The 11,428-nt window shown below is 41.9% G+C and overlaps 1 protein-coding gene across 3 annotated transcripts in view; it reads right to left on the minus strand.

Moving 5' to 3' along the window:
• Positions 1-8,326, minus strand: part of ANXA3 (annexin A3) — a 60,676-nt gene extending 52,350 nt beyond the window's left edge. For 2 of the 3 annotated variants that reach the window (XM_082638378.1, XM_082638376.1), the window contains exons 1-2: positions 8,218-8,326; positions 5,212-5,259 (exon numbers count right to left, since the gene is read on the minus strand). In XM_082638378.1, the coding sequence (XP_082494504.1) occupies positions 5,212-5,226 (15 nt within the window). In that variant the 5' untranslated portion in view covers positions 5,227-5,259; positions 8,218-8,326. Of the gene's footprint in view, positions 1-5,211; positions 5,260-6,669; positions 6,864-8,217 lie in introns of those variants that run through there. The other variant, XM_082638377.1, reaches the window with a different exon arrangement.
• Between the last annotated feature and the right edge of the window lie 3,102 nt (positions 8,327-11,428).

Genomic DNA, 11,428 nt, shown 5'->3' on the forward strand with positions numbered 1-11,428 from the left:
TGCAGTGATCTTTGATGTTACTATTGCAAAAAAGATTATGATTCCCTGAAGGCTCAGGTGCTGGTTAGCATTTTTTTATCAATAACACATTTTTAAGTTAGAGTATGTACACTGTTCCTTTAGACAATGCTATTCTATGCAACAGACTACAGTACAGTGTTAACATAACTTTTTTATTGGCTATATTCCCCATGTTGTACAATATATCCTTATAGTTTATTTTATACTTAACAGTTTGTACCTCTTTACTGCCCTACCCTTATATTGCACCCCACCACTGGTAACAACTAGTTTGTTCTCTATACTTATGACTCTCCTTCTCTTTCGTTATATTTACTAGTTTGTTGAATTTTTTGATTCCACATATGTGATATCATACATTATTTGTCTCTGACATTTCACACAGTATAATGCCCTCCAAGTCCATCCATGTTGCTGCAAATAGCACAATTTCATTCTTTTTATGGCTGAGTAGTATTCCATTGTATGTATGTGTGTGTGGTATATATATATATATATATATATATATATATATATATATATATACCACACACACACACACACACACACACACACCCCACATCTTTATCCATTCATCTATTCTGTTGATGGCTTAGGTTGTTTCCATATCTTGGCAATTGTAAATAATGCTTCTATGAACATTGGGCTGCATGTATCTTTTCAAATTAGTGTTTTGGAGGGTTTTTTGATATATATCCAGGAGTGGAATTGCTGGGTCATATGGTCAAAACTAAACTACTTTTAGTTTTTTGAGAAACCTCCATACTGTTCTCCATAGAGCTGCACCAATTTACATTCCCACCAACAGTGCAGGAGGGTTCCCTTTTCTCCACATCCTCACCGACATTTGTTATGAGTGTTCTTTTTGATAATAGCCGTTCTGACAGGTGTGAGGATACCTCATTGTGGTTTTAATTTGCATTTCTCTGATGACTAACGATGTTGAGCATCTTTTCACGTGTCTGGTGGCTATATGCATGTCTTCTTTGGGAAAATGTCTATTCTGGTCTTCTGCCCACATTTTAATTGGGTTGTTTGCTTTTTTGATGTTGAGTTCTATGAGTTGTTGATATATTTTGGATATTAACTCCTTACGGTCATATCATTAGCAAATATTTCCTCACATTCAGTAGGTCGCCTTTTCATTTTGTCAATGGTTTCCTTTGCTATGCAAAAACTTTAAGCCTAATTAGGTCCCATTTATTTATTTTTGTTTTTACTTCCTTTGCTTTAGGAGACAGATCCAAAAAATATTGCTACAATTCATGTCAAAGAGTGTTCTGCCTATGTTTTCTTCTAGGAGTTCCATGGTTTCCAAAACATAACTTTTATATGCACTGGGAAACCAAAAAATTCATGCGACTTGTTTTATTGCGATACTTGTTTTATTGCAGTGGTCTGGAACCAAACTGCAATGTCTCCAATGTGTGCCTGTACTAACATAGATCTTTCATAAAAGCAAAGTTATGTAGTGCAAACTTTCGAGAAGTGTGGCTACCATATTCAAAAATTTTAACAAAGGAAATAGTAATGCAACATCTGAAACAATGGGAGGGTTCCAACACTCCTAGATAGAATATACAGACTTAGGAAATCAGCTAATCTTTCATCTCCAACAGTAATGTACTGAAATTGCAAAAAATCTTCCCTCTTGATCATAACACAGACGATCAACCATGTTGTAGAAAAACATGGACTGATTGCTCATTTGTATTTGGGTGTGTATGTGCTTTTGTGTTAAGAGGGAAAAAGAGAACAGATAAAACAGTGATAAGAGTATTTACAGAAATCTGAGAGTTTTTTAAATTGTGGTTAAAAAAAAGTGTAACATAAAATTTACCACTTTTAACATTTTTAAGTGTACAGTTCAGTAGTGGTGAACTGTATATTCACATTGTTGTAAAACAGATCTCCAGAACTTGACTTTTTCATTGTGTGGAACTAGAACTCTATATCCATTAAGGAACAAATCCCCCTTTCCCCCTCCCCACAGACCCTGGCAACTACAATTCTGTTTTCTGCTTCTAGGAATTTGACTACTTCAGATACCTCATATAAATGGAATCATAGAGTATTTTGTCTTATTACTGGTTTATTTCTCTTAGCATAATGTCCTCAGGGTTCATCTATGTTGCAGCGTATGTCAGAACTTCCTTCCTTTTAAAGGCTAAATATTCCACAATATGCATACCCCACATTTTGTTTATCTATTCGTCCATCAACGGACACTTGGGTTGCTTCCAGCTTTTAGCTATTGTGAATAATGCTTCTATGAACACAAGTGTGCAAATATCTCTTCAAGATCCTGCTTTCAATTCTTAGGATATTTATCCAGAAATGGGATTGCTTCATCATATGGTAATTCTATTTTTAATTTGTTGAGGAACCACCATACTGTTTTCCATAGTAGCTCTGAGTTGTTTTTAATATTTGCTCTCATACATCTCACTCATAAATGTTACTTCTTTAATTTGAGACAGGAGGAAAATAGGAAAGAAAAAGCGAGGAAGTAGGAGCCCCTCTCTGGCTAGGGCCTCTTTCTTCACTCGAGCCCTCCAATCTCCCCTCCTGCCCACAGCACAGCTTCCCTTTTCTAGTCTATTCCCATCCCTTCTTTCCTGCTGCCTGATGCCCAATGCTACCATCCCCTTGTGGTGGGCAGAATAATGGCTCCCAAATAAAATGTCCACACGGTAATCCTTGGACCCTGTGAATGTGTTAAGTTACATGACTAAAGGGACTTTGAGGATGCAATTAAGGTTCCAAACCTTAAAATAGGGAAAGTAGCCTGGATTACCCAGGTGGGCCCAATCTAATAATGTGAGCACTTAACAGCAGAGAACTGTCTCCAGCTGGAGGAAGTAGAGGACGGCAGAAGAGAGATGTCCCAGAAGGGCAAGCTAGAGAGACTGCAAGCGTGAGGATTCCATGCACCGCTGCTGTTCTGAGATGTAGGGGGCCACACACAAGGACTGGCAATGGCCTCCAGGAGATAAGGACAGCCCCCACTGACAGCCAGCAAGGCACCCAGTCTCACAACTGCAAGGAACTAAATTTTGCTGACAACCTAAATAAGCTCAGAGGTGGATTCTTCCCAAAGTCTCAGAAAGGAATGCAGCCTTGCCAACTCCTTGATCTTAGCGCTATGAGACCCATTTTGGGCTCTAACATATAGAACTGTGTGGAGATAATAAAGGGGTATTGTTTTAAGTTGCTAAATGTGTGGTGATTGCTTATGGAAGCAGTGGGAAACAAATACACCCTCTCTCACACTCACATGGGTCTCTCCCAGCCCTTCAGAAATGTGCCATAACTTTGAAGGTGTCAGCTGGAGAGCCTGAACAACTAATTCCATGTCGATTCACTAATGGACAAGGGCTAGAGGGAGACTAGTTTTTTGGAGAGATGAAATTTTTTTTCATCTGACTCTACTAGATATCCATAATAGCAGCAGGAATTTCAGACCTGGAAAGGGGGAGATCAGCCTACTGGCCAGTGACAGAAAATAATCTGGGACCAAGCAAAGCCTCACAATAGCACATCTACCGACACCAACACCGCGCATATCAAGGCCTGCTCATGTCTCCATATGGGTTATTCTTGAAGCCTCTCTGCCCCTCGCTTATAAAATATAATGTATTTTCATCATTAAAAAAATCAGAGGGACTTCCCTGGTGGTCCAGTGGTTAAGAATCTGTGCTTCCAATGCAGGGGGCACGGGTTCGATCCCTGGTTGGGGAAATAAGATCCCACATGCGGTGTGAACAGCCCCCCCAAAAAAAGAAAAAAAAAATTAAAAAAAGAATCAGAGCACAGAAGGTGATGCATTGAAAGTGAAAGTGTCCCTGCTCTTAGTTCCACCTTTCCAGAAAGTTTTCTTGTAATACAGTCCTTATGTGTCTATTTTTTTTCTTTTCTTTTTTCTTTCTCTAAAACAGAATCACTCTGTATGTACTATTCTGTAACTGGATTTTTTTTTTTTGATTAATATATCTCTGGACATTTTCTTTCGTCAATACATAGACAGTGGACTTTTTCTCATTTTTTAAATGATTACATAAAAACGGCTATAAGTTACAATTGAGAAATATCATAACCCATAGATGGCCATTTATTCTGTGTATTTTCATTAGTACAAATGAATACCCATCAGCCTTTATTTCTTCAACAGTATGCAAGTGTATCTATATGATAAATACCCAGAAGTGGAACTACTGGGTTACACAGGGTGAGCATTTAAACATTGATAGATATGGCCAAAATACCATCCCCAAAGAGTGCCAACTTTACTCTCCTATGTACAGAATATGAGAGTGCCCGTCTTGCCCACATCCTCTGCAACACTGGTCTTCTTACATTTTTTTTAACCTTTACCAATACTTAGATAGAAATGATTTCTCATGGTGTTATTTACATTTCTTTATTTCTCAGTAAGGTATAGCAACTTTTCATATGTTTGTTGGACATTTATAATTCTTTTCGAATCCTATTCATGTCCCTCACAAATTTTTCCATCGAGTTCATTTTTCTTATTGATGTAGTCAAGTTATTTTTATGTTAATGGAATGAGTCTCTTGTCAAATGTGCTGCAAATACTTTTTCCTGTGGGTTGTCTTCTGACTTCACTAATATATTGTTTGCCATCATAAATTATAAATTTGTATTTAGTTCAACAGATCAATTTTTCTTTTAGGCTTTCGGTTTGTATCTTGGTTGTAACTGCCTTCCCCACTCCAAGATTATTTTTTAAATTCACCCATATTTTGTCTTTTTCATTTCGGTATTTTATCCATCTGAAATTTAGTTTCATGTAAGAAGGGAGAAGGAATACAGATTTACTTTTTCCCTCAAACAGTGAGAAGTTTTCCTAATATCATTTATTGAATAAGCCATCTTCTCCTCTCTGATACGAAATGTCTTTTTCTTATAATAAATTCCCAAATCATATAATTTATTCTCTATTATTGACCTCCCTGCTTTGGTGTCAGTACAAATTATTTTAACTATGTACCTTTACAATACATTTTAATATTTTCTTATTTTTAGACATCCTCTAGCTTTTGGGGCATGTTAATTTTTTCACATAAACCTTTTATCAACTTATAAAATTTTTTCTTAATATTTTGATTTTCTGTATCTTGATTTGACTCAGATAAGTTACTGTGCTATGAAGGCTTGATTTTTACTCACCCAGATAGATGCCATGATATCCCACCTTTCTCTTGAGATCACACTAACCTATTAAAAGGAAAAAAAAAAAAAGTACGAACAGTATAAATCTGGGATTCAAAACACAATAATCTCAGCCTAACCCTTAATCTCTAATCCAGAAAACAGAAGTCAACATTCAAAGAGAAACCACCTCAGGAAGAGGATGTTTCTCTAACATGAAGTACTGCATTTGCTAAATAAACATCACCAAACACCAACTATAGTTCTACAAGGGACTGTGCTAGACCTGTGAAGGGCTCAAAACAAGAGAGAAAAAAAATCCCTGTACGTAAGAGGTTTGCAAATATGTTTCCTGGGAGCCAATTTTTGACTCATTTAACATCCAGAAGAACTACAATGATTGTTGACTTCTTTTAACTACCATCATAGGGAGCAACAAAAACTTGTCCCTCTCCCCCAGTTTTCAGCTGGCTTCAGTTTGATCCCTTGTGTTTGTGAATCTTCATTTACATTTTACAAGGCTTCAAGTCTACAGCCTGTTATAAACAGACATGCCTGCTCTTTGAGGAAGGTCCAGTCCTTGGTAGGGCCCATAGGTGAAAAAGGGCAATTCTTTGATGGATGCCTGGTTGGGAACCCAGACACACTTTCATATGTAGACATTATTCAAACATGCTGGCAAATCTCCAGGATTGGCTTAGAAATAAAGTTGCCCCACCCTTACTGGGAACAAAATATTCTAAAAATTCAGTGATAGCCCCGGAGCAATGTTCAATAGGAAATGACACTGTTAGTCTCTGGAATTTAAATATTTCTAGGGACTTGATTTTCTCAGGCTTTCTGTAGGGGAGGGCAGTCAGCTTTCTAGTTACAAGGGCTAAGGGCTACATCCCACTAAATATACAGCAGATACAAAATATCATTAGTTCTGGTTTTGCCTCTTAAAGCTAGACACAATTTCTTTGAGCCTCAGTTTCCTCCTCTGTAAAAAGGGGAGAGGACGGCTGTTGCTGGCACTAAATGAAATAATATGTAATATGTAATCACATCAGCTAATGTTTTGAGTTCTTACTATGTTGCAGGTAATATAAAAAGACACAATAGGGAATTCCCTGTCGGTCCAGTGTTTAGGACTCTGCACTTTCACTGGCCGGCGGGTTCAATCCCTGGCTGGGGAACTAAGATCCACAAGCTGCGCGGCTTGGCCAATAAATAAAAAAAATTTTTAAAAATTAAGAAACATTATAAGGTCAATTCCAAAAGGCTGGAGATTTTTGTCGTTTGTTCACTGAGGCACAGAAAGTACTAAAAAAAAAAAGCCTTATTGAATGAATGAATGATATCAGCCTCACAATAATCCAGGGGAGCTGGGTATCATTAAGAACATCTCCACTTTGCAAATGAAGAAGTTGGGGCGCAGAGAGGTACAGTCGATCTCTCAGCATCCACGGTTCCAGGCCCCCTCCCCCACCTTACCCCGCGTTTACCCAAATCCTCAGGTGCTCAAGGTCCCTATATACAAAGGCACTGTAGAGTCGGCTCTCCTTCCCGTGGGTTCTGCATCCGCTGATTCCACCAACTGCGGTTCGACTTTGAAACCCGCGGCTACAGAGGGCCGACTGTACTATAACGTTCCAGTCTCACAGCGAGTAAGTGTCCCTCTACGGAACCTACGCAGTCACAGTCCAAGGGTATACATTTAACCCCCAAGCTTCTGCCTTACCCAAGTGCCCCGCCCATACACTGTCAAAGCTAATGCTCAATATGTGTTGATTCAGTATAATTTGTAAATTACAAACATGTACTACTGATTTCAGTTTTAAGAAGTGAAAAATTACTCCACAGTGGAGGCTAAATGACCTAACAACAGAACCTTAAGCACCCTTTTCTGAAAGAGATTAGAGCGTTTACGTCATTTCCTTTACTTCCTCCTCGGTCCCTGTATTTCAGCCGATGTCTCTACAGAACCACGCGGCTCTGGGAACAAGCTTCTGGTTTTCTTTGAATTTCCTTTCTCGTCAGTTTGAAGTTTTCTGCCTTCATGAAAGCCAATGGCGATATCTTTGCAGAATAATGTTTTTATGAGTTACAATTTTCATGAAGTTGATTTTTAGAAAGTTGTAAATGTAGCTCTGGCGGAGGACCGAGTCTGACTGACTGTGTAGAACACAAATCCTTGGAAATAATTTAGCCGGGCCGTGTTACAACCTTCTTATCAGCAGCCCGAGGGGCCTCCAGCGACCCAGAACCTCCTTGGCCCGGCAGAAACCACAATTTCCTATATATGGTCACTTGCAAACAAGTACTCAGATCCCCTACCTGCTGACTCAAATGCCAGGGGAATGATTCATGTCCAGTGAATCAGACTCTTGCAATCAAAGAAAAAGGTGAGTCTTTTCATGGAAAAGCAAACTTCTCGGACTCCCAAAGCCCAATATGTAAATACTTTTCTCCTACCTCCTAAAAAAATTAAGTGAAATAAAGTAAATTGCCTAAGTGAAGAGGAGGGACGTGCTCACAAGGATGCGTGGGGTTCAAGTCCTCAGAACAGAGCTTGGAGCCAGCCCCTCTTACGACGCCAGGGACCGGGAGAACCATTCCGACTCCCCGCTCTTTTTCTGTTCCCAAGACCTGAGGGTAGGGGGAGCCAAGATGGCCAACTGTAACCCTGCGCGGCTAGCTGTGACGAAAAGCCAAGGGTCGAGGGCGCCGGGACAGCTGGTCAGCTTGCGCCCCGCCCCGAGCTGAACTGGGTGACCCTCCCAGGGCAGGCAGTTCTGCTGCCCGGGGCCTCAGCTTCCTCCATTCTGAAACGGGGGCGGTGGCCTCCACGCCCGTCGAGGCCCCTGGGGCCCTGCACCCCGCAGCCGGATCGGTACGTGGCGTGGGTGCCAGCCCAGCGCTGACCCGGGGCCGCGCTGCGCTCGCGGGGGAACCGGCCGAGGCGCGACCCTGGCTCCGAGCTGCGGGGCAGCCGGGGTGGCTGGCGAGGCTCGCGGCGACGCGCGGGGAGGCTGAACTTACCTGGAGCGCAGCTCCGGGAACGGGCGTGCGGAAGAGCGGCCAGCGAGGGAGTGCGCCCCAGGCACCGCTGCTCCGCGCTCGCTCCCGCCCGTGGCCAGGACCGCGCCCCTTCCTCCCGCCCCTCCACCGCCTCCCGAGTCCACCTGACTGCCGCGGGACGCTGGGAAAGGGAAACCGCGCCCTGCGGCCGTCCGGGCGCCAGTTCCGCGCAGGCGCGCCTTCGGCCCTTCGCCCTCGGCGTCTCTAAAACTATCCCGCCCTCGTCTCGCATCATCCTCACAGTGAAACCCGTGTCCTCGATTTTCACTTCTCCTTAACTTACATTAAGCTTTTCTTCAGATTTAGTGCAAGCTTGTTTTGTTCTAGGCGTTGCGGACTTAGAGATCAGACAGTCCCCACTCCCAAGACGCTCAGGGCCTGGTACGGGATGGCGAACAGCTAAACACTAATAACAGTCCGTAACACTTATCTAGCATTTCCTTTGTGCCGGGCACTGTTCTGAATTCTCCACAGATATGCACTAATTTAAATCTTACCATAAACCTATAAGGTAGATACTATTAGCCCCATTTTATAAATGAGAAAACTGAGACACAGAGAGATTAGGTAAAGTGAGCAAAGTCACAGAGGGAGTAAATGGCAGGGTTTTTATCCTGCCAGGCAGGGAGAAATTTTCCTCTACCCTTCTAGGTTCTCCTGGCTGCTCTAGGAATTAAAATGACATAAGACAGATTAACGGAGAAAAATACACAAAAGTATCACTGTATCCTCACACCGTGGAAGGGACAAGAGAGCTCTCTGGAGATTCTTTTACAAGGGCACTAATCCCATTCAAGAAGGCTCCACACTCAGGGCCTAACAACCTCCCAAAGACCCCACCTCCAAGGACCATTGCTCTGGGGATTAGGATATCAACATATTAATTTTGGGGGGACACAAACATTCAGATCATACCAAGCAGTTTATAATAAATCCCACAGTCTCTCCTTAAAAACACTGCTATTAAAAATGTTAATTGTAGGGCTTCCCTGGTGGTGCAGTGGTTGAGAGTCTGCCTGCCGAAGCGGGGGACACGGGTTCGTGCCCCGGTCCGGGAAGATCCCACATGCCGCGGAGCGGCTGGGCCCGTGAGCCATGGCCGCTGAGCCTGTGCGTCCAGAGCCTGTGCTCCGCAACAGGAGAGGCCACAACAGTGAGAGGCCCACGTACAGCAAAAAAAAAAAAAAAAAAAAAAAAAAAAGTTAATTGTAAATATTTGAAAGATACCAAGAATAAATGATAATATTATAATAATATTGATACCTGTATACTCACCACCCAGCTTTATCAAATCTTAAACATTATGCTGTATTTTTTTAGAATGTTTTCAAGACATTTTAAAAGGTATGTTGATACAATTGATGTTCCTTTTGTGCTTTTTCTGACCCATTTCCCTCACTCTTTCTCCAAAGATAACCCAATAGTATACACAGTGTTATTATTCTCATGCATGTTGTTATACTTGTTTCAAAATATTGATATAGCCATAAACATATGATACTCTTTAGCAGATTTTTAAACTTTAAATATATGGTATCATGTTGTATATTCTGCCACTGGCTCTGTCTGTTCAATGCTAGCTACTCTAGTAGCAATTGTTCATCATTCATTTTAAGTGCTGTATAGTATTCCATTTTATGGCTATATCATGATTTGTTCCTCATTCTCCTGATCATGGTTATTACATCATTTCAATATTTTGCTACTTTGAATAATGCTGCAATGACCATTATTTGATACAGCTTCTTGTTCACAGGTGTGTGAATTGATGACATTACCATTTGAAAATAAAGATAGAAAGGGAGAAATTTTTGACTGTATGGCATAGGGAGTGATTGGTTACTAGGAGAAGATGTGAACAGGCGTACAGATTAGTTTAGTTCAATGATTAGTTTTTTGTTTTTTAATTCCTTAATTTATTTTTGGATCTGTTGGGTCTTCGTTGCTGCACGGGCTTTCTCTAGTTGCGGCAAGTAGGAGCTACTCTTCATTGCGGTGCGCGGGCTTCTCATAGTGGTGGCTTCTCTTTTGCCGAGCACGGGCTCTAGGCGTGTGGGCTTCAGTAGTTGCAGCACGCAGGCTCAGTAGTTGTGACTCGTGGGCTCTAGAGCACAGGCTCAGTAGTGTGGCACACGGGCTTAGTTGCTCTGCGGCATGTGGGATCTTCCTGGACCAGGGCTCAACCCCATGTCCCCTGCACTGGCAGGCAGATTCTTAACCGCTGCACCACCAGGGAAGCCCCAATGATTAGTTTTTAATCAGGGCTGTATTGTGAAAACTTTTAAGAGGATGAACAAATGTATCAGTTAGCTGCCGCCACCATAATGCTATATAACAAATTACCCTCAAACACAGGGGCTTAAAACAAATCATTTATGTATTCTCTCAGCTCTGCAGGATGGCTGAGGTGTCTCTGCTTCATAGGTCCATTCTAGGTCCAGGCTGAAGGGGCAACAGCTACTTGGAGGAAGTTCTTCTCCTGGTGACGTCAGAGTACAAGAGGGCGCACCCAACTGTGCACGCATATCTCAAGCCCTTCTTGCGTCACTGCTGCTAACATCCTATTGGTCAAAGCAAGTGACATGACTGAGCCCAACGGCGAAGGAGGTGGAAGTACACTTTTCCCATTGCGGGTAGGGCAGTGTGGGGATAGTTGTGAACCGTAAGCTAACCCATCTTAGCAGCATACAGAGAGGCACTGGGGAGGAGTTGGGAGCTAGTGACACGGCCAAGCTTTGTCAAATGGAACAAGGACAACTACATCCAATATTCAGGTCTGGGGACAGGTAGAAATATTGAGAGTCTCTAGACCCCAGGAGAGTGTTAGGCATGGAAATCAGAGTTTCCTTGGGGAAAAAACTCAACCACTAAACCAAATATTATTTTGGTGTTTGGGACTACAAAATAATCAACAGTTTAGCTAACATTTTTTTTTCACTACCCATTACACTGTTCTAAATACTTTGCACACATCATCTTATTTAGTTTTCACCCCAACCAGATGCTGTAGGTCCTATTCTGTATCATTTTTAAGAGTTGCATAAACTGTACAGGCTGAATAAGACCTTGGCCCAAGGTTATGTAGCCAGCAAATCATGTAGCTGAGATTCAAACCCAAGCAACTTGGCTCCAAAGCACTCAGCTACAGTGTACTGCTTATAAATCTACATAT

This window comes from Mesoplodon mirus, assembly GCF_964341445.2.
Source record: "Mesoplodon mirus genome assembly, chromosome: 2".
Classification (NCBI taxonomy): Eukaryota; Metazoa; Chordata; class Mammalia; order Artiodactyla; family Ziphiidae; genus Mesoplodon; species Mesoplodon mirus.